General features: G+C 40.4%; 1 protein-coding gene across 3 annotated transcripts; it reads right to left on the reverse strand.

Moving 5' to 3' along the window:
* Nucleotides 1–4,907: 4,907 nt before the first annotated feature.
* Nucleotides 4,908–23,350, reverse strand: RBSN (rabenosyn, RAB effector). 3 transcript variants are annotated; one of them, XM_036738324.1, is made up of 12 exons: nucleotides 23,046–23,350; nucleotides 21,560–21,853; nucleotides 18,971–19,108; nucleotides 17,590–17,690; nucleotides 16,002–16,047; nucleotides 15,740–15,901; nucleotides 14,251–14,495; nucleotides 13,071–13,141; nucleotides 10,383–10,469; nucleotides 9,731–9,833; nucleotides 9,201–9,305; nucleotides 4,908–8,820 (listed from the first exon to the last, which is right to left on the reverse strand). In XM_036738324.1, exons 2-12 carry the CDS (start codon nucleotides 21,705–21,707, stop codon nucleotides 7,690–7,692), a joined length of 2,337 nt encoding a protein of 778 aa, XP_036594219.1. In that variant the 5' UTR covers nucleotides 21,708–21,853; nucleotides 23,046–23,350; the 3' UTR covers nucleotides 4,908–7,689. The 3 variants fall into 3 exon arrangements, with proteins under 3 accessions (XP_036594219.1, XP_036594221.1, XP_036594220.1); XM_036738326.1 differs by having other exon boundaries at nucleotides 23,120–23,223; XM_036738325.1 differs by lacking the exon at nucleotides 23,046–23,350 and adding an exon at nucleotides 22,400–23,023.
* Nucleotides 23,351–24,082: the final 732 nt, after the last annotated feature.

The raw sequence follows: 24,082 nt of genomic DNA on the forward strand, positions 1-24,082 counted from the left end.
GGGAGTGGGGCTTGAGGACTGTTCTAAAATAAGATGTTTAAAACAGATTAAAAAATAACTGAAGAAACATTGTACTGTATTTGTAGAAGAGGAAAACATAATTTAAACTTTAAGTATTAACAGATTAAACAATCCAATAAAATGAAAAAGTGACAGATTGGCTAAAACAAAATTTGTGACTTACAAGAAATATTTAGGAACAGAAAAAGAATAAAAATGAAGGGCTGGAAAAAAATTATCTTGCATCAAGCTAATCCAAAAAAAAGCAGAAGTTGCAATTATACTATCAGACAAACTGAAAACAGACATTAAAAAATTGAAAAGGGATAAACGAGGGAACAACATTACACTAAAAGGAACCATAGACAGCCAATACCAATATTAACATATATGCTCCAAATGTCTTGGCATTTAAATTCACAAAACAAGCTACAAGAAGACATATAGTGACACAGTAGTGGCAGAAGATTTCAATTTTTCTCTCTGTCTTGGACAAGTCTAATTGAAGAAGAAAAGAGAAGATATAGAACTGAACAAATGCTGGAGAAACTAGAGCTAAAAGATTTATGGCATCTTCTAAATGGGACTGCTAAAGAATAAATGTATTTCTTAGAACCACATGAAATTTTTGCAAAAAATTAACAGGACACAGAGTCATAAGTGTAAGGAGGCAGAAGCAGTAATACCCTTTATAGATCATAGCATAGTAAAAACAGCAATCATTTCAGGGAGCACAAACGAAAGGCACAACCCTCAATGGAGACTTAAGAAAGAAATCCTAAATAATGACTGGGTCAAAGAACAAATCATAGGGACGATTAATAAATATGTGAAAGAAAATGATAATGATAAAACAACATAACAAAATTTCTGTGATGCAGCTAAAGCAGTATTCAGGAGCAAAGCTATTTCCCAACAAACATAAAATAACAAGAGAAAAAAAGATACACATTTTTAAAAAGTAAAAAGCCATCAAATAAACAGACTAAAGTAAACATAAAAGAGAAGATATTAAAAATCAGCAGAGAGATAAACCAGAAACAAAAAACTACAGAAATGAAAAATAAGTTTAAAGAAAATAAAAGCTAGTTCTTTCAAAAGACTAACAAAATTAATAAAACAAAATCTGATTTAGGGAGAAAATCAAATTAACAAAACCAGCATAAAAAGAAGCTATTACATACAATTAGTTATATGCTAGGTGCACTGGGTCTTGAGTCAAGAAGATCTGAGTTTAAAACCAACCTCAGACACTTACTAGCTATGTGACCCTAGGCAAGTCACCTAATCCTACCTCCATTTCCTCATCTGTAAAGTAAGCTGGGAAAGGAAATGGCAAACCATTCCAGTATCTTTGCAAGAAAACTCCAGATGGGGTCAAAAAGAGTTAGACATGACTGAGACAACTGAACAAAATACAAGAGAAAGAGGAATACTCTCAAAAATAGAAAAACATTCAGATTTAACCAGAAGAACTAGAGATCTTAAGTAATATAATCTCAGAAAAAAAGGAAATAGAACCAGCTGCAAAGGAACTACCAAAATAAAAATCTTATCCTGATGGAATCACAAGAATTCTTAGCAAACCTAAAGAACAATCAGTACCAATACTATACTATGCTAATTATTCTCAAAAACTGACAAAGAAAAAAACCTTACCAGATTACTTTTATGAGACAAATTGTCTTAATATCTAAAGCAGAGAAGGAAAAACAGAACTATAGACCAATATCATTAATGAATACTTATTAAAAACTTTTAAGAAAACCCTATCACAGACTATAGCAATTCATCCAAGAAATCATTAATCATGACCAGGGTAGATTTATACCAGGGATGCAAACATTAGGAAAACAATCATCAAGATTATATTGGAAACAAAAACACCCAAAACCACATGGTTATTTTAATAGACGTGGAAAAAGCCTTTTAAAAAGTACAACATTCGTTTATGCAGGAAAAAAAACACTACCAGGTGTAGAGGGACCTTTAATATTAAAAGTATCCATCTAAAAGCAAAAGTAAGGGTCATGTACGGTGAAGATAGACTAGAATCTTTCCTGATAAGCACGGGTTAAAGCAAACATGCCCACTCTTCCATTATGTGATCAAGTTCTAGCAATAATAAGATGAGAAAGAAAGGCATGAAGAGGTAAAGAAGAGATGAAACATTTACTGATAGGATGACTTGGAAAATCCAAGGGAATCAGCAAAGATACTAAAAACAATAGTTTGAGCAAAGTTGCAGCTATAAGATAAATTTTCAAAGACCAACAACATCTCTATATAATAGTGACAAAACACAAGATAAAATAATAAAAAGGGAAACCTCATTCCGACTAACTATAAAATGCATAAAGTATCAGGGGATCTACAAAAGCACACACTCGAAAATTTGTGGAGATTTGATTATAAAGTGCTTCTTAATAAAGAAAGAGCAAATTAAATAGCTGGAGGAATATTCAGTGCTCGTGGCTCAGCATGGTCAGTATGATAAAAATGGCAGTATTATCAAGCTAACTTACATTTTAATGCTATGCCAATCAAACTATCAAAGGGATACTTTATAGAGCTGCATAAAATAGTAATAAAATTCAGTTGGAAAAATAAAAGATCTAGAACATCAGGAAAAATTATGAAAAGAGGGTAAACAACACTTCCAAATGATAAGTCATCAAAAATATCTTCTATTGGCCAAAAAGTAGAGGTAGGAGAATCAGAATGGAATTCAATAACCAAATGTTTAAAAAAACCTAAAAACAAATAATCAGAAACGATCTTATTTACTAAAAACTCATAGGAAAACTGGAAAGCAGCCTGGCAGGAATTAGGCTCAGACCAACACTTAACACCATATTCTACAATATATTCTAAATAACATGTGACTAATATTACAGATCAAAACAATTAAAAAATTAGAAGCAAATTCCCTCTCTCACAGGTGTGGGTAGGAGATACATTCTTAACCAAAGGGAAAAGATAACAGAAAATTAAAAGGTAATTTTGATTACATGAAACTAAAAAACTTCTGCACAAAATTAGTAAGTCCAGATTAAGGGAAGTGGTCAAAATGAGAAAAAATGTATATAGAAAATTTCTCTGATAAAGGTTTGGCATATACACACACATATACCTTGTTCATTTACATATAAGACCAAAAGCCATTTCCCAATAGATAGGATGTCAAAGGATATGAACAAAGAGTCCTTGAAAGACAAATTGCAAATTATTTATCAATTTGAAAGACTGTTCCAAATCACTCTGGGCAGCTAGGTGGCACAGGAGTGTGCCAGCACCAGCCTAGAGTCAGGAAGACTATTCTTCCCCAGTTCAAATCTGGCCTCAGACACTTACTAGCTGGGTGACCCTGGGCAAGTCACCTAATCCTGTTTGCCTCAATTTCCTCTTCTGCAAAATGAGCTGAAGAAGGAAATGGCAAACCACTCCAGTGTCTGCCAAGAAAACTCCCAATGGAGTCAAGAAGAGTCGGACATGACTGCAAAACAACTGAACAAGAAGTCACTAATAATAAAAGAAATGCACATCCAAACTGAAAATTAGCACAGTTGACATAAGATGAGAAGAGTCAGCACTGGAGGGGATGCAGTGAGTGAGACACAGGCACGTTTGGTGCAGCTGTGAATCAGTACGCACATTTTGGAAACCAATTTGGAGTTATGCAGATAAAATAAGGTAAAATGTCCAAACTCCCACACCCCTTGACCCAGACATTATACACCCTGAGAAGGCCATGGATAAGAAGGAAGTCCCCACGTAGGATAAAACAGCACTTTTTGTGATGGCAAAGAATTGAAAACAGAACTGATGCCTGTCAACTGGGGAATGACTAAATAGTGTTAAATGAATGTAATTGAATATTCTTTGCTGTAAGAAATGACAAATGTAGTGGATACAGAGAAACATGAAAATATCTACACAAACTAAGGGAGAGTTAAGTAAGCAGAGCCAAGAAAACAAAATACGTGATAATTATCACAATGAAAATGCAACAAATCACAAAAAAAGGTGAATGCTACAAAATTATAAGGAAGCATGGTTCACTCCAAAGGGTTCACAATGGAGAATGCTATCTACATCCAGAGAAAGAACTATGAAGTTTGAATGCAGATTGAGGCACACTTCATGCTCGCCTTTTTTTCTTCTGTTTTTGGGGGTTTTTTTTGGTTCTGTTTCTTCTTTCTCATGATTCATTCCATTGGTCATAATTCTTCTCCACAATTTGACTAGTGTACAAATTAATTCAATACGAAGTTATACGTGGTAGTTGTATGAGATTCCATGCCGTCCTGGGGAGAGAGGGTGGAGGGAGGGGAGAAAATCTGGAACCCAAAATTATGTAGAACCGTGTGTTGTAAACTAAAAATAAAAATTTAAAAAAAAAAAAAGGAGCATGGTTCAAAAGAAAAGGTAAGAGCGGACACTCCCAACCCATTCTTTTCCAGAGATGGGAGATCACAAGTGTTGCACATTGCACAATTTTCCAATTTTTCCATGTATTGACCAATTGGGCTGATTTTTTTTTTAAAATGCTGTGTGTTATATGTGATGATCCTCTGAGGGTTACTAGTGATATTAAAAAGACATCAATAAGAAATTATTTAAAATTTTTTAGTTGTAGGAAAGCGAACACAAATTATCTTCTTAGTGTAGCAAAAATATCTTGCAGATAGCGCAAGCTTTCTAAGATGTCAAAATGGAAAGGTACTTCCTAACTCACCTAGTTACTTTGGCTGGATTGGTGTCTACAGCTCCTGACACCGAGCTCAGTAGTCTTTCCAATGCTTATTTTCATTTTTTCAACTTGGTTCATGGTTATGGCTCTTTTTTCACGGCGATTCTTTAAAAGGTGGTTAGGCTCATTCTTTCAATGTAAAACACTCAACCACTAAAATTTGTTACTTTATTTTCTTTTAAGTTTCAGTACAAGGATATGGCGTAGTGCATGCAAATGTACAAATCAACACTACATGATTTGGGGTATGAGATGGCTTATTCAGCTATCAGTCTGTATGCCTGTATGGCCCAAGTACAAACAAATGAGCTTCCAGCTTTGAAGATCAGTTACCTGAATGCCAAGAGGACTAGCCTACCACATTGACCACAATGACACAGACTTAAAAAGTACACTTTAGTGTCTTAGCAAAAATACACCGAGCTACATGTACAGTAAGTATGCTTGATTAGTGTATTAAACGGGAAAAATACAAGGCATAATGCAGAGAAACCCAATTTCATCTGATGTATAAAACCAAAATGTGTCTGACACATTCTCCACTCTTGAGGAAGAGAAGCTAAAAACAAGCCAACCCCTCTGGCTCCACGCAACTCAAATCTCCGGATAGAGACGATACTGTCTTGGCTCAGGTGGGGTTACAAAGGAGTAGAACGTCCACAAGGAAGGCAAGGGCTTAAAGCCAGTTTCCAATCCATGGCCCGTGGCCCATCACCCTTCAACCTCATGCTGGCATGGGAGTGGATTTTAAGGGGCAATAACGGATAGGGAGAAGGCTCTATTACAGAAAATTCTAATCTTCGGAATACTCCTATATTCTTATCACATGAATATGGTTCCAGAAGAACTTAGCTTTGGAGTAATATTGTTTCTGTGAGGAAACGGATTTGTTTTAATACATTCCATAAACTCAGTCTAAAATGTTCCCAACGAATGTGTCTCTTAGTGCTTCTGGAAGTTTAAAGAGTGCTCTCACTGTGACTGATTTAAGGGGGAAATTTAGTCAACTGCAGCCCTCTTCTAGGAAAAAAACAGCATCTTTAATTATAACAGAAAAGAGTTCCTGAAGTTTCTATGAAGAAACTTTCTCTGTCACAAGAAAATGATAATTTGAGGTGGGTCAGCACTTCATTTGAAGAGTCCTGGCAATGCTGTCACCCTGAACGTAAGTACGCACAACACTGGAGATCAGAAAGGCCCTTTGAGAAGGCTTATGGCCCACAGTTTAAGTGACGTACAATTGAAACCTGATTAACACAGTAACAATTACTCAGCTGCTGCTTTGTTCCCTAAACCACTTAATTATATTTGCGTTGTTCACCCTCCATCCCTTTTCTTCATTAATAAATCAGAAGCACAAGGCAAAAAGTGCCTTTTCCTCCCAATTCTAACCCTTTTCGTTGGCCAGTAGAGCCAGAGTGCGCTGAACTTTACAGTAGGACAGCTTCAATAGTTATTTTTTTTAATTCCTAGAGGACATTCCATGATAGAAATGGTGATGAGCAACAGTTGCTCACTAAAAACAGAGAAATGACTTTTGTCATCTTTTGCAAAGAACCAAAAGAACAGAAACTGGACCTGGTTCAGATCACAGAGTGGTGAGGGGCACATGATTTTGGTCAATAATACATGTTTTACTGCCAGAACTCTACTTAAATCCGAATGTGGCAACAGCTCCAGTTCTTGATAAAGCTACGTTAAATTTAACCCTTCAGGTTATTTCGGTTCTATTCCTAAGAACTGTACCTGCTGCTACGGAATAAATTAAATATTCTCTTTTTTAGCCTTGAAATGAGGCCTCAGTGACAGGTCAAATAATGCAGCTGTTATTATAACAATTGTATATTGTGCTTTAAAACATACAACTCTTGTAATACTAAAAGCAGTTGTGAAAATTTTCATCTGCCTTGCTAACTTGAGGGAGGAATGCATGAAGCTGACCAATCTGTCTTGAAAGCTATCTGAACTTTTCCTCTGCTTCAAGAAAATACTCCTTTCCCATAAGTGCTACAAGAGGCCTAAGTATAAGGAGTGGTTTTTCCAAAGTTCCATGGCAAGGATTCCCAAAGAATACACACATCACCATTCTATCAGCCACTACAAATAAAGAAAGTTTTAGGCTTTTGTTTTCTCAAGATGGCGCTTGTGTACCAAAAAGTTTACCCCTCATGCCTTCAAACGGCAGCAGCCTGCTGTTGGGGTCTCAACTGACTTGCTGACATGGGGATGTACAAGCCACTTTGGGTTCAGAAACAAGAAGGGGCAAGACCTAGAAAGGAATTCCTACCTTCCCCACAAAAAAACACTTCCACAAAATACCCTAAAAAGAGAGCTAATATCTGTCTCTAGTATCATGTTCCATGTTTCTATTAAACAACTACAAAGTTGGACACAGGCCACAGTGCTAGGGAATTTGGCCTGCTCAAACAGCTGGGTTCTAGCAAGCTACATGATAGAGCTTTAATATGACCTATCCCCATTGAGATCACAGACCTCTGCCTCAGCACAACCAAGATTTGCTCTTGGTTTAGTGGAAGGCCAGTTTTTAAGGCTGCCCTGTAATACTGCATAATGATTAAAAGAGAAGTAATAAAACTGACCCGTGTGACCTTAGCTAGTTCTACTCTGGCCCCCACAGACCTGCATAGCATTTAGTTAACAATTCTGTGGTGACTATTTTAAATCCCTTCTTAAAAGGGGAAAAAACCAAGAACAGGAAAACAGCAACTGAATGCTTATTCACCTGTTCATGTGCCCCTTTTTATTAAATTAGTGGAAACACCTCAGTAAAAGTGCATAGCATAAAATTGCAGATTCCCTTTCATAACTCTGTGCACTTTGATTTGCCCCCACTTGAAGCCCCGCCATCCATTCCTCTGTCCTCACACTGCCTAGCGGGCACCCCTGTACAGGTGCTACGCCTGTGCTTGCTTCCATCAGTTAGCTTTCTCTTTCTGCTTGACTAACGCACGCTTTAGTTCTTTCAAGTTCTCAGTCAGCACTTCCACCTCATCCAAGCGGCCACACTGCTTAGCATCAAAAATGTATGCCTTGATGTTGTCGATCTGCTGGAGAAGCAGCTCTTCCTCGATGAGCTCTTCTCCCTCAGTCTCACTGTCATCCATCTCGAAGGGATTGGTGGAGACTGGCTCCTCAAATGGGTTGCCAGGATTAGGAGGGCTGGAATGCTTTTGATAAGGAAGCTCATCCACTTCAAAGGGATTGAGAATGGGGCCATCTGTATCACCAGTGGGTTCATCTTCCTCATCTTCAAAAGGGTTATATTCTTTTTTAACACTGGGGACAGCTGAATGAGGTGAGGGACCTCCACGAGAAACATCTTCAGCAAATGGGTTAGCGAAGCCTTCATCTCCAGGACTAGAGAGGTCTTCCTCTTCAAAGGGGTTCAAGGAAGCTGACTCATTTTGATGCACCCCAGTGTTCTGCTGCACTGTCTCCTGACCTAGCATAGAAAACACAGGTTTCTCTTTATTTGGCTCCTGGCCTGAGTTGGGAGAAGGGCTCTTAAGAGTTGCATTACTTCGGACCAAAGAGGGACCCAGGTCCAAAACATGTGCTATCTGGTTCTGAGGTTCCATTCCAGATTCCTGCTGAAAGAGCTTGTCTTTGAAGTCTAAAGAACGAGTCCGTGAGTGCTGAGAGATTACCTGGGACTGCTCCCTCTCCCACTCTTTCTCCCGAAGAACCTGCAGCTGCTCTCTCTGCAGATCTTCCTCTTCTGCCTGCCTTCGAGACAGTTCAATGGCCTTCTCTGTCTGCTGCTGGTCATATTCATCCTGGAGCTGGCGCAGGTTCTCCTGAAGCATGCGTACTTCATCAACCCGGCTAGCTGCCTTGGCCTGCTTAATGAAAGATGTGATGTTGTGGATCTGCTGCAGGAGCGGGTCTGACTCCTCACTCTGGCCTGGCCCACTGGACATGGGGAGCCAGCCCTCAGCTTTCCTCACAGCACCCCTCCGGACAAAAGTCTCTTCTCCATTTACTGCGCCTCGAGAAACCAATTCTTTCTGCCTCTCTTCTGACCTTCGCTGTAATTCTAGGGCAGCCTAAAAAAATTCCAAATGCAGGAAACAAACAGTAAGTTCTGCACCAGGGTTTTCCAAAGGCTATGGCGCTAGACAACACCTCAGAGGTTCCTGCAGTTCTACAGTCTCAGATGTTTTATACAAGTGAATCACAGTAATGTGGGGGAAGAGAAAAATTACTACACTTATCCTAATGCATTTCTAGGGACTGAGGAGGCAAGGGTAGAAAACAGGAATAGGTAAAGGGAAAAAAAACCCCACAAACTGGAAAACATGAAAACAAAGAGCAAGCTTCTCTGCTTCCCTAAGTCTATGAGAAGGAGCACTAAAGTGAGCACCACAACCAACAGTTCCCAAAGAGGCAAGCACCAACCTGATGAACCCCCAATAATGGGCTTCACCTGTCTTTCCATGATCAGTTTCCTTTCGATTTCCTGCTTCCTTTTCTTTTTCAGTTCTTCATACTGTTCTTTGGTTGGCAGTGACATCAAACCAAGTAACTTTTCCTGCAAAGAATCACAGATTCCTTTGAAATAAAATTATTTGGCTGAACATAAATACTTAACCGTAAGGGAACTGAGATTCTGAACACAAGGCATAGCCTCCCTTAGACCATGCATGGAATTCAAAGACATTAATGGTATCAACAGCTGGAAAGAAAACATCTAACCCTTAAATCTTTGCTTACAAATAGGGGAGTCTTTTCCTCACAAAACCATACAAACCATACACAGGTTATTTCTCTTTCAAAAAGCTTTTTGAAATAAATTATTAAAACTCTATACTTCCACTTAGAATAAAGAATTTTTTATCAGTGAATTCCCCAGAGAATGGTTAAAGCATTTCTGTCTCAGAAGGAACAGCCACACTGATGAAGAAACATTTAGCAATAAAATGCCTGAACACAGCTCTGCTAAGAGTAGGGCTTTACCTGTACAAAAAGCGTAGCTGAATATCTTATCATTCTCTGGAGCTGCAAAGCTCTGGGATGTGGCTGAGGCTCCTGGTTCAAGCCTAGTGTTAAAATCTTCTTACTGAATCAAAATAAACACATCAATGTAATGTGCTTTACCATCAATGAAAACACAATGGCAGAAGCTTATTTTGCAAAGAGTGACTGAGGAAGCAAAGGAGGGAACTGATAATGACATCAGACATTCCACACTTGGAAAACAGTGTCAGACATGTAGACACTCCACACACACGCACGCACGCACACACACTGACCGATGGAGTTATTACTGTCCCAGTTCTCCCAATGGATAGCTGTGCCCTCCGTATCTCACAAGCTCTTTGCTTCCCGACAGCAAAACCCCAAGGTATGTGTGTGGGGGACTCACTATTCATAAGCCAAAGAGCACGCTTAAAAAAGCACCTAACTGGAAGCTGCCAGGACATGAAAGTATAAAAGTGCTTACCTTCACTTTTAATTGTACACATTTCCAGCACACAAACACCAGAAAAGCACTCCTTTCATTGGCTTCATAACATTTAATTAAATGCAGGACACTGTCCATGCAGACCAGCAACTAAATTATGGCCTAAGTGCCTCATTTTCAACACCTCCCCAAAATGGTCCTTACCTTAAAGCATCTATTAATTCATACACTTTCTGCACTTCTACTCGGAGGTCATTAGCATGTTCCAGACTGTAGGTTGTCTCCCCGGCACTGAGGAGAAAGCATACATTCATCTGCATTAGATCACATCTTGTCAACAACAAAAAAAAAAAAAAAAACATAAAAAAATCAGAGGTAACATCACTAAATGAACCATAGCAAGGAAAACTGCAAGGTGAAAGTGATGTTTCAATATGTTCTATATAAGTAGAATTTTCTTGCTGAAAAGGAAATAATGACTAATTATTTTAGAAGTGAGCCTTCAATTTATAACCCCTAGCGCAACATATTCAGGCTTAGGCCTTAAAACAAAATCTATCAAAACAAAATTCAAGTGATCTGATTTGAACTCGAAGGACCACATCCAAATGCCAATTTTACAGATGAAAAAACTGAGTCCCAGAGAAGTTAAGTTTTCTGAGGCCTTAGGTAAAGCTAAAGAGAGAGCCCAGGTCTCCTGAATGCCTCACAATCCAGTGCTCCTCCTAATATATCACACTGCCTCCCTGAGTTGGGCTAAAGCTAGCAAATTACACAATATCCTTTAAGATGCATGGAGAGATGCTCTAAAACAAGTTCACTTACGCAAATAAGATTTGAAGGAAATTGGAATTTTCCCTCTTAGAGGCTACCCAGCCCAGAAATAGAACCTTAATCTGGGAAGTGCAGATTTGAAGTACTGTCCATGCTATGAGTAAGAAATAGTAGGGAAGACAGAAAGAATGTTAGCCTGGAATCAGGACATCTGCTTTTGGATCCTGGTCGACATTAACTAAGGGTGCAATCATGGATAAGTCACTTAACGTCTAAGTCTCTTTTTCACATATGTAATATAAAGAAAAAGACCACCATTAATATCACAGAGGCTATTGGTGCAGTGGCTGTGTGACCCTGGACAAGTCACTTCACCCTGTTCGCCTCAATTTCTTCATCTGCAAAATGAGCCAGATAAGGAAATGACAAACCTCTCCACTGTCTTTGCCAAGAAAATCCCAAATGGGGTCATGAAGAGTTGGCTATAACTGAAACGACTGAACAACAACAAAGTATCTCAGCATTGTTGTGAAAAAATACTCTGTGAGACTTAAAAGGCTACATAAATGTAAATTAATTATCAGAGCTGGAATGGAAATGGAGGCTGACTTACTCTAGCCTCTTGTGCAGTAAAAAGAAGCCCCTCTCCAACCTCCTTAGCAGGCAGCTCTCCAACCTCCCTTGGATACTTCTAGGGAGAGGAAGCTCATCACGTATACACGTAGCTCATTCTAGAGCTGGTCAGTTCTCCTTATTAAAAGAGAAGATCTACCCTCTAATTTTTACTACTAATTCTAGTTCTGGGCCTTTGACACTCTGGCTGCTCTCCTTCCTCTTAACAAAAATCTAGTGTGTTAATGTCCCGCTTGCAGAAAAAGAAGTTCATTTCAAAGATCTCAGCTGATGCAGCCTTGAAAATGGCTACTCAGCGACTACGTGCTGAGTTTATGCTGAGCAAGTTGAAAAAGGCTGTAGCTTTCTGTCATTTATTGCCTAGAGGGCAAAGCTGACTTTTCTCAGATGTGAGTTTTAGACTTGTAAATAAATCTGTTTAGGGCAGTAATTCCATGATGTGATAGAAGAGTGAACGGAGAATTAGGAGGCCTGGGTTTAGTCCCAGATCTTCTGCTCTGAGTCTGTTTCCTCTCTGTAAGATAAGGGGTTGGAGCAGACATCCTCTGATAGCCTCAGTTTTTTATACTTGCACAGTGGCCTCTGTGATCTCTGTGACCTATAAACTAAAAGTCTTTTTTCAGTTCTCCGAAGACATTAGTCACTAGAAAGTCAATTAAAGAGATCAAAAAATCTCATCCATTCTTGTTTAGTCCAGCCAGAAAGGGGACACTAGGGAAAGGCAGGAAGAGATGTCAAAGGCCCTGGGTGGGGAAGAATGAAGAAGTGTGACAAGAAAGAAGCAAAGCCAGGACGGAGCGAGGGAAGACTTGGGCCCAGACCTGGTAAAGTCTCAGGGCTCACGATGCTCCCTAGGGTGGAGAGAAAGGGGGCAGGGGGAGGTGGAGCAGAACAAAGGCAGAAGAACATTCTCAGCCTCCTCACCTCCCTGCACCTTTTCCTTTCCTCCTCTTACCAATCACACCAACAGAGGAAAAGGAAGCACAGTGGTGGGCAGCAAGGAAAAAGAAGGGCCCATCAGGATGTGCCTTCTCTCCTATTATCCCTTGCCAAAGGACCCTATTCCCTACTACTGAAAGACACTTTGGTGACAGAGAAGCAGGGAAATCAAGCTGGGGCAAGGCAGGGAAGAATGTCTCCAGGACCACAAAGGCTGCAGCAACAGAGGATGGAAAGAGGTGAGCTCTTAATCTGTATCATATTTGTGGGCAAATCATTTCTAAAGACCTCAATATCCCCATCTGTAAAATAAAGGAATGTGGAGCAAATGACCTTCAAGCACCCTTACAGCTTTAACATTCATGAGCCATTCTATGCTGTAGCACTCCCCCCAAAACACACATTAACAGTACATAATATTTTATTATTATTCTTATTAACCGATCTAATAAAATTTTTATTATTCAGGTACTGAATCTTATCTAATATAGAAAACCCAAATGCACCACCTTACCAACATGGAAAATAGATAGCAAGGTGGCTTACTTCAGTGATGCTGCCATTTTAATGTACTCGGGAGCTTTCTGGTCAACTTTCTCCATACAAATTCGTAGTTTCTGAAAGGGGAAAAGAAGGGGAGGAAATGGAACTTTTCCATTTCAAGAAAAATTTACTTACAAACAGATCTAGGCTAAGAGTCTAAGACGTGCCAATTGCACCCACGACAGAATGCAAAGGCCATTTCTTTATCAACTGATTCAACATGGGAAGAAAAAAGAAGGGGAGGGGATTTATGTCCCTGAGTAAAGCAAAGATGAGTCAGGGGATAAACCAGTCTGTTCAGCATCATGAAAGCTCATTCCTTCACTCTTCCTTGACAATAACTGTTCCCAGTGCTCTTGTTCCATCCTGAAGCAGGAAGATATCAGAAAGAAATTATAGAATCCCTATTCACCTTTTTTCAAAGGGGAGTAAAAATCAGAGTGGTTATTTACAGAAAAAAAAAAGTTGGGTTAAAAAGTAGCAGAAGTAATAAAGTCTATGACAAGAGACAGGGATTGGACAATTTTTCCTTCTCTGCCAAAAGAAAAAGAAAAAAAAAGGAAATCTGCAGGTCGGTATAGTGATTAATACAGCATTTTCACCCACAAGGATTTCAAAATGTTTGCCATGCAAAAACACAAACCCTACAATGAGAAGTGCAACTACTGGCAGATGGGCTTCAGCTCTCCCTGCACCAAAGGGTGGGACAAATAGGGAAGATCATACCACATGCTTGTCTGCTACTGGAACCATTGATGACCTTGGGAAACGAGGTATATGGGTGACCTTAAACACGACAAGCCCAGCATCTCATAATCAGTCCTCTGGCCCAACGTTCCTCAATCTCTGCCCATGACCAGGGTCATTTTCCCAGAGCCAAGCCTCCATCCAGACATGCCTCTGGCCCTCCACTATCTTCTTCCTGTGCATCCCAGCCATCCTGCCACCATTTATCATTATCATCAACATATTCACTTTCCTAGTCACAAGCTGCAAAGTGAGGAAACCCAGGATGTTGCAACATCCAAAAGCCTGGCTAGAAACAGAACCCCAACCCTGCACAGGAGATCCAGAATAACTTGAAGAGAGGAACCTGTTGCTTAAAGAATTTGGAGTTACAACATAGATGCATACACCAATACCCACTCGGCACACAGCCCCAAGAAAGTGAGCAATGTTCCACCTCATAAAGCTTCACAATGTCAGGAGTGTGTTCCTTCTCATCAATCTGCTGCTCTCTCTTAAGCAAGGCATCTTTACAATGTCCACAGCAGCGGATCCGCTCATCGTCCTTCTCATCCAGTACAGAGCTAACACTGCTCACGCTACTGATGCTGCCCCTTCGAGAACCATGGATGCTATTAGGTGACTGGTTGGGACTGGTATGGGAGGTCATGGAGGCCTCTTTGCTGGCACTGGTGAGCTTGCCTAGAAACACACAAATCACAAGTAATTCATTAATAACCCTAAATCAAATTTCCCCTTCTCCCATCTCATTAAGTTTCAGACTTGTGCATTCAGATTTGGGACCTGAAAATTTTCCAAGTAGTTCAATTACAATAAACCAAATGTACTATTCAAATCCAGCCTCCCCAGTTCAGTTTTTGTGATAAACTTCATGGGGGTTACAGGCTAGACTTGTGTCTGGCTCCCCGCTGCCTACTAAATAAAATCCAAATAAACTCCTCAGCTTTGCATTCAAGGTCTTCTCTGATCTTGTCTCAATCCACTTTTTGGCCCTATCTCCTTCAACTTCATACACCATTCAAAATGAATTATTCAGAACATTCCTTATACTCTCCCACCTCTTCACCTTTGCTCATACTGTTTTTATCTTGTGGAATACTTATCTCATCTCAGGGACAAAATTCTAGCCATTCTTCAAGAACCATCTCAAATACCACCTTCTTAAAGATTTCCTTAATTACCACCCTCCTTACGTTCAGTTTAAAGTAAACTGAACTCAACTGAATCCCAACAGCATTTTGTTCCTCTAATGAAATTCACTACAATCCACCTAAGTACAAGCATATCTCTCTCCATATCTTATCTCCCCTAAATTTTAGGGGGAAGGAAGCATTTCTCATTCATTTTCCCCTTGCATAGTGACTTGCATCATAAGCATAGTAGGACCACAATAAATGTACATGTTGAACAAATAAATGGGAAGTAATTTCCCTTTAAAGTCAGGAAAGCTCAAGTACGGTAGGCACAGTGCCTCAAAAAGAAGAGTATAAGTCTGAGGGTAGAATAGGGTAGGATGAAACCAGCAAGCTTATCCTCTCTTGAAATTTTCAAGTTCTCCTGTCCTTCCATTAACAAAGGACAAGGTACACTCTTGCCAATCATACACAAAGGAAAGATCAGCAGTGTTTGATCAATCATTATGACATTATGCCCTAACTTTTAAGAAAACACTGTTCTATTCTTTAGCTATTTTTATCTGGCTAATATGCGTTTCTGATCTTAACGGCAGGATCAAAATATAAAACCAAGTTCTTAAATGTGTACCACCAATGTCAAGGCTCTAAATGTGAGGTATACTCAACAAGGTAGAGGCCCCCAGGAAGCTCAGCCTGAATGGCCAACACAGCTACTCCTTCATTCTCTTTACCACCATCTTAGCTACACAAAGAATGACAAAAACACATCATCCATCCCATGTTACCTACTTGCCAAGGGAAGGCTGATCAGCTCCATACACTTCTTGCACATAATTGATCCACAAAGGCGGCAATGGTGACGGCGGTTACGGATGCTGAACTTGTTCCCACAGTCAGGGCAGAAAGGAACATCCTGATCGTTGACCCATGGCACAACCGACTTTTCTATCGCTTTTATGGGAAATCAAAAACACAGATGGCATCCTTGAAACTGATTTGGTCAGAGAGTCAAATACATGACAAATGAACTTGGAAAACATTCTGAACCCACCTCTTACTTTAGCAGACTCAGTATTTGTTCTGTCAAAGGCTGTAAGCTATCAGAGAAAATGATTCCAGATGGAAGAAGTCAGGTAATGAGTATACTTTAATTAAGATAATCATTATGTAAGAGTTACAACAATTCAACTGTCCTCAAAATTCTATCTGTAATCTATAACCAACTAATCAAGAAATAATTCTCTGTTCAAAAGATTCAAGTGGCCTCTGTGGTCAATTCTATGTCACCTGCGGATAGAGGGTAATCCCTTCCCCACAATAATTCCCACTACCATCAAACTCCTCCATTTCTCAGCTGGCAAACTAAGCCTGTCTGCTCCTCATTCCCCCCTTCCCTCCCTAAATAAAAAAGTACACAAGGATTTTTGCATAGGGGTTGCGATAATGCCCATCTACACCCTCGGGCCAAATAGTGCATGTAGTAGAAAATAAATGATTTTTAGGAAAAAAAGTGCAATGGGTCCAATGATAGAGAGCATTTGTATTATCCAAGGGTTGGCCTAAATCTAGGAAAGCTCATCACCAAGTCAGCAGCAAGTGATTTTTTTGTTTTTTTGGTCACAGCAACACCTGTAACCCATCTAGTAAGTTGTAGAAAAGTTGGTATCTGCCCTGGTGATGAGAGCATTCACACAGATGAGACCAGATCATTGAAGCACCAAGGTTAAAGCAAAATGGTGCCAGAGGACAGCTCACATCAAACAACAGAATGGTCTGTATAAATGTACTTATCTCAGTCTAAAAAGTCCTCACAGAAAAAGTTCCTAATTCCAAAGGCTTTTTCAGGACCACCCCACCCCCCCACCCCCCCCTGCCCTGCCCCAGCCCTGCCCTTCAGGTGAAACAACCTTATATACCCAATTATAGAGTCATAAATTAAGACACCTAAAGGGAAAACAATCGGGAAAACGAGAGATCTTTTTCATCAAAAGTCTGTCATTGGTGATGGTACTAGACACAAAACAGAAAAAAGAAGCCAAGTCTGTCAAATCTGTCTACACACAATGGACCTAGTCCAATCCCCTCATTCTGTAGACAGAGCAACTGAATTAATATGGTCATTTGAATAATCTAAGACTCGTCTGAGGTCACAAAGCCAGTTGGCGACAGACCCAAGGCTAGAACCCATGTCCCCCAATTTCCAGTCCAGTACTCCTAGTATTCTTTCCACTGTACCATGTTAACACTGCTGCATGCAGCAAATCCTTTAGCAAAAATCAGCCTATTCTTTACCATGTGACCCTGGGCAAACTACTTAACCCCTCTACCTCAGCCTCAGTTTCCTCATCTGTAAAACAGGCATAATGGCACCTACTTTACAGAATTCTTGTGAGACTCCAATGAGATAATATATATAAAACACTGCAAACATTAAAGTATTATATTAATGTCAGCTGTTATTATTATTGCCAAACTCCAGTGATTATATTTTATAATATTCTTGAATTTGAAGTGAAATATTTATACATTAGCATCAGTCACCCAAATCACACATTGGCATATTATTATTCATTTTTCTTTGCCTTTAATTATCAAATCTACATAGATACTTGCCAAAAAAATCAGGAGAAAAATTTTACCTTTTCCAACCTGATTATTAATTTATTGACTTCGACAACATAGTGGTCAATCCTGGCAGCTCGGTGTTTTTTGAAGTCAGAAAGATGACTTCTCACAGCACCTACGGGACAAGAAGTAAAAGAAATAATATGTAAATTTTTCAATTAATCTGCAGAGCTCTGTATCAATTATGTATAGGAAACTGCTCATTTCTTTTTACACTGTATTTACTATCTACCTCAATTCCAATGAGATTTCAAAGGTAGACAAAAAACCTAGGTTTTTAGAAATATTTAAATACAGGACATCTGCTCTGAGCTGACTAGCTCCAGTGATACATTCTTAAACCCTGCATCCAAAATGCGTCTCTCAATAGTCTGGCCCCAACCTCCTATCCAATGTCGTCACCTACTATTCCAATACAAACTCTTCTGTAAGACAAGCTATTCTAATCACTCCTGGTCCTGAATCCTCGTTCATGCTCTTCCTCCTAAAACTCCTCAATGATCTACTTCAAGCACATCTCCATGATGTTTCCCTTGACCACGCTTAAGTTATAATGAAAGCACCCTTCTAAGAGTTCTTCCTCCTTTAACCTCCTTGTACCATTTAATCCTTTATCATATGCTGAACTGTATGATTAGTGATTAAGTACCTATATCCAGAGACAGCACAGTATTAAGGTGCTGGACTTAGAATCCAGAAGACCTAGTTCAGATTCCATATATCTGAAGTGTATTAGTGTGTGCCCACGGGCATCTCTGAGCTGCCTTGGTTTCTCTATCTGTGACACAGAGAGACCTCACAGGGTTGTTAGAAGGTTCAAAGGAGAATTATGCAAAATACCTTAAAAACTCTGAAGTTATATAAATGCCAGCATTCTTATCATCATTTTCCCAACTACACCATAAGTTCATTTAACTTATATTTACCTCGGTGAATATTAACTTCCACAGCACAAAACACCCCTGATTTTCCACAATTGTTTGCTAACAATCACAAATGAAGTCATCTATCTAATAAGATTTCCAATGGCTACAATTTCGTATTGGGGTTTTTAATTGGCTATTTTAGGCTTTCAAATCTGACTTATCTCAGAATAGGTTTTGGCAGGTCCCCCATTCCCCAACCATGTAAAATCTCTATCTTCATTTGCACTCTAATCCACAATTTTACAATTCAGAATAATGCCTCCTGTGGTAGGACTGTACAATGTAGATGGGAAACATACCACTAATAATCAACATTAATCATTATAGGCTGTATCTTACTGTGGCGACTTCAGCTCAGTGAAGTATAACTCATCTGAAGAGGAATCAGTAGCCATGCTGTAATGAAGCAGCTCAGTAAAAATCAACACCAGCTGCTACCTCAGTTTACTGGAACAAAGCCTCTTCTTACCAAGTTCCTGTGGTTCCCACATGTATGGATCTACCCCTCCATAGCTGAAAGATTCATATCCTTGTGTCCCAGGCTCTGACCGATCATCTTCTCTTTTCAACAACTTATTCTTTGCTTTCTTAGCCTTCTGGACAAGACCTTGGGAAAAAAAAATGAACCAAGTAACACAAGGGAATTGCTAAAAGCTCAAAAAGAAATTCTACATCAAAAATAAAAAAAAAAAGAAATTCTACCTCCATTGCTTTGTTTAAAAGCAACTTTCTCTTGGTGATTATAACCGATATCTACTTAAATGTTAATTTTAAAATAAAATAAAAGGATTAATATAGCCATCCCAGTCATATAAAGTGTTTTAGGAGCATAGATTAATAGCAGCAAATGGTATACAGTCCATCCCCATAGCTCTAGGTGCTTTGTAAGACAACACTGGCATTTCTGAAGGCTGCATGAGGCAGCTATGAACTGACTGGCTCGTAATGCAGCTATGGCTGATAATGGCACAGAAATTTCTTTGTTGATACACAATGCGAATCAGGCAATCATCCTAATTATCAGTTACTCTACTTATTTTTCAAGTAGGTAGAAAAATAAGGCCCCCAAGAACTAAATAAAGCTGTTTTAAAAGTATTGTGGTCATCCTTACTAATGATATGGGAAAGGTTATAGGATGAAATGAACAAAGAGTTGCAAGGCAGAAAACTGTTAATATTAATGAACTTTGCAAATGAGGCTAGATGGCACCACCGTAGAAAGCCTGTACTATTTAACTTCTATTGGATGTCACTGAAGTACTCCCGGGCAAACTTCTCAAAATGGGTGTGGCCCTTCATCCAGAAGCTAATTAGGAATAATTCTACTGTATTTATTTTTAAATAATCTTCTACAAAATAACTGAGAGGCCAATCTCAACTCTCAACTACACGTTCCCCTATTTAAGCAAAATTATCATTCTGATAATACTAGGTTCATGGTAATAAATCAAAACCCAAAAATCCATACAGTAAGGAAGTTTTCTTAATTAGCAATTGATGTTAGTTAGCCATATAACTTTTCCATGAACTCCAGGTGTCCCCAACCCAAAATTAGCTCTTTTCAGTTCAATATCTGTTATTAAGCTAGCCTGCCTCAGCTAGCATTATGAAGTCTGTGATATAAGGGAGAAATATGGTATACTTTGACAAGGCCTTTCATTAATCTTTGGTGTCATATTTTCAAAATTTATTGTTAGCATCTAAAATTGGAACATTTGTCAACTTAGGTCAATACAAAGAGCATCCTTTCCATTCTGCAAGACTCCCTGGGAACTCTAGGGGACTTCATAAATTAACTTTCTAACTACATAAAATTTAAAACCCCAAAATGGGAAAATGGAGGAAATTTTAAGGATTCTCAGGGTTCCTTTAAATGAACAATGTCTCATTTCATCTATTTTAGATAAATCACCTGAACTATATTGTAGATATAAACTTTTTTTTCTGGGGCAGAGTGTAAATGAAACCATCTAAGAATTTTTTTTTTGCCATCCCCCCCCCAAATTCTTGTAAGTTCTGGGTAAATTTTATCAAAAATGATACTAGGAAGCAGACAGGTGATATTATGAGAATAATTCTTATTACTAGTCTAATACGTAACCTCAGGCCCAATTCACACCATCACTGATCAGTGAATGAACATTATAGAAGTACCTGTTGTATCAAGTTTCAAAAACTAGTAACATACATACATACATCACTACATACTACGTTGTCAGGAATCGAGGTGCACATTGTAAACTCGCATTAAGGACCCTGACCCAAAACTGCCACATTAAAGATGTTACTGTTCACATTATTTTCAAAGCTCTTCCCTTCCATCCCTCCTTGGTCCAGCAACTCTAGTTCTGCTCTGTCTGAAGTTAGATTATGCTTCATGATCCTAACCAATACTTTGTTTTGGATATTTTGACAATATGGTGGTCAATATAGAGTTAGGAAAAGGGGGGGTGGAGAAAAGAGGTCAGTGAATTCATGGGTATAAGGAGCTCCTTGTCAGAAACCTCCTCTACCAATACAGGCTGGCACCTTCTCTGCCAACTTACTTAAGAGTAACCCAGAGCACTGAGAAGCTAACTGACTTGTGGCTCCCCCTGCCCCCCCAGGCAGTAGGGGTCACAGATAAGACTTGAACCCAAGTCTCCTGGCCAATTTTCTATCCCATGTGCCATGCTGCCTCTCTATGTTAAGGAATATATGTGCTTTTTCCCCATTCTCATCACCACCCTATCTTTCCCCCAACCCCAATCATCACCCTATGCAGAATCTTGTAAAAATAAAGTGTAAAATTATCATCTCACTCCCTCTTGTGTGCAAGCTGCTAGTGATGAGAATAGAGTATAGAGAATAGAATGGCTCACTAGGAAAGTGGAAAACTGTCAAAATGAAGAGGAATTCCACTCTCTAGCAATCCCTACATGCTGTTTACAGAACCAAAGGTAGTGCCAGCTGATGACTGTACGCTAATCTGACAAAAACAAAGTCTGTGAAGTGAAAAAGCAAAGCATTCTATCTCTCACTGCCCAACAGTCCAATGAAAAGTGTCCATGCTTCTTACTTTTTATCTGTCCTTTGACATCTCTGTCCTCACTGGAATGTTCTTCTTCATAATGTGACTGAAGCTGATAAAAAGACTGTAGATCCTTTAAGCACAGAGGGCAAAGAAAGCCTTCCCTCACTTCCCCAGGATCATCAAGAGATGCCATGATAGTGGTACCACTTCTAGATGACACTTAACTGCATGTCAAGAAGCCAGCACAGAATCTCAGCAGACATTAGCTTAAAAAAGCAGATGGTGGGGAAGAGCATTATTCCCTAGATGAGTGGTTTCTTGTCAGCAATAAAAAGACTCCTGAAAAATAAATGGGAAAAAAGCTAAGTCAGATAGTTTCACTGACCTCTAGAATCTTCTTTGTACCTCTAATGATTTAGCAAGAGTACTTGACATTTGCTAAATTAGAATTCGGAGCAAGAGTGATTTCTGAAAGCTCTACAACGAAGACACAGACTCCCTACATACCCAAAAGACCCCAATAAACAAACATATGACCCATGATCTCTATCACTGGTTCTAAAATTCTTTGGCCTCAGGATCCTTTCATACCCTTAAAAACTGAGGACCCCAAAGAGCTTTTGTTTATGTGGGTCATATATACTTACATCTGCTGTATTTAGCAATTTAAAAGTCTTAGTGTTGTTATGAAAGTAGTTTTGAGCTCAAATACTCCTTCAAAAGGTTTTGGGGACCCCAGCAGTCCTCAGAGAACCACTGATCTGGACTGTATCCAGCGCTTGATCCCACCCAATGAAACGAGAAAAAGGCTTTTCCAATAAGAAACAGTTCCTTAAAGAAGTTAAAGACCCTGAAGCTTCAACAGAAACGATAAAACAAACTCACACCCTCCAGGGCTCGTGCTGCCCTCCCGGATCATCCGCACGCCCGGGTTTGACGATCACGTCAGTTGGGTACAGGTCAGAGAGACCTCTCGGGTCACTGGCCCGAAGCTTCCCACTGCACGGTCGCCCCGGGACCCACGAGACCCCTACAATGTACCCACAGACGACGCGACCTCGGGGGTCCCGGCCCGCTTGGAAGAGACCCTCAGGCCCCGGACAAGCTCGGCGGGGCCACGGCGCAGAGGCCGGAACGAACGCCCCCCGCGCTGCCGTCACGGACGCGAGGCTGGGGGCGAAGAACACGGGGGACCTCGGCCGGAGTGGGGCCCCAGACACCCCGCCCCGATTCTCCTCTGGAGGCCTCCACTTGTCCGCAGCTGCAGGACCTTCGACCCGCTCCCTCCCTGGGCCCAAGAACGCCTCGCCCCCCGCCCGCCTCCCCAGGGGCTCCGGCCCGCTTCAGCGCTGAATGAGTGGTGACTGATGGACACCACCCCCACCCCAACACACACACACACACACACACACACACACACAATTTCCTCTCACAATCTACAGACACAACCTCCCACACACACACCCCAGCGCCGACACGCCCCCTCCCCTTCCTCCTCCTGAAGCCCCCCTCCCCCTCCCTTCAGCCTCACCTCCCGCCCCCCGCGGGTCCCTCCTCCCTCCCCGAACGGCCCGCGACGCGATTCGAGGAGGGCAGACCGCGCACTCAGTACAGCCGCGGGCGGGCGGGCGTCCCCGACTGGGGCCGGTCCCACTGACACCCCTCCTTCGCCTCTCTCCCCTTCACTGGGCCAGGGCGGCCCTCACGTATCCATCCCCTCGGCCCTCGGCAAGAGAGCCTGCGCCGCAGGCAGGGCAAACACGCATTTATCGAGCACCGAGTTATCGAGTCACCCGAAGCGCGGAGGGAACGCCTCGGGAGTCAGCGCGAGGTAGCATGTGCGCAGGCGCCAAGGGAGAATGGGAGACGGAGAGTGGGGAGGGAGGCGGGAGGGGAAGAGGGAAACCAGTCTTGTGATCTCAGTCCCAGAGCCGGAAGGGAACGCAAAAGCCAGCCAGTGCAACGTCATTTTAACTTGAGGAACTATCTGTGTATCTATCTATCTACACACTAATGCATCTATAATTATATGGTTATTGATTCTAGTTATGTGGTTCTATAATTATTTGTTAATATTCCAATTAAATAAAATGTTAAAATTCCAATCATTTCATTTCTCGAAAATGCGCATTTTTGCCTGTGTCCAGATTTTAGGAACACCCTGCACGTAGTTACCTCGTAATTATATAAGGTTCTATGTGCAGTTATATAATTATTTACAGGTATACGGTTATAGTTATATATAGTTATACAGACAGAGTTATATGTAGTCATATCAATGTAGTTGTAGCTATGCAGTTATACAGGTATATATAGTTTACAGTTATATATGTAGTTATGTCATTGTAGATAGCTCTATAGCTATGTAGTTACAGTTAGATAAATTTACAGGTGTAGTTATATAATTACGTACAGTCCTACAAAGAAGGAGTTAATTGTTCAGTCAGCTCCAGGCCCCTTCGTGACCCCCGTCTGGGTTTTCTTGGCGAAGATACCAGAGTGATTTGCCATTTCCTCCTCCAGCTCATTTTACAGATGAGGAAACTGAGGCAGCAGGGTGAAGTGACT

The sequence above is a fragment of the Trichosurus vulpecula genome, chromosome 9 (genome assembly GCF_011100635.1).
Source record: "Trichosurus vulpecula isolate mTriVul1 chromosome 9, mTriVul1.pri, whole genome shotgun sequence".
NCBI classification, from domain to species: Eukaryota; Metazoa; Chordata; class Mammalia; order Diprotodontia; family Phalangeridae; genus Trichosurus; species Trichosurus vulpecula.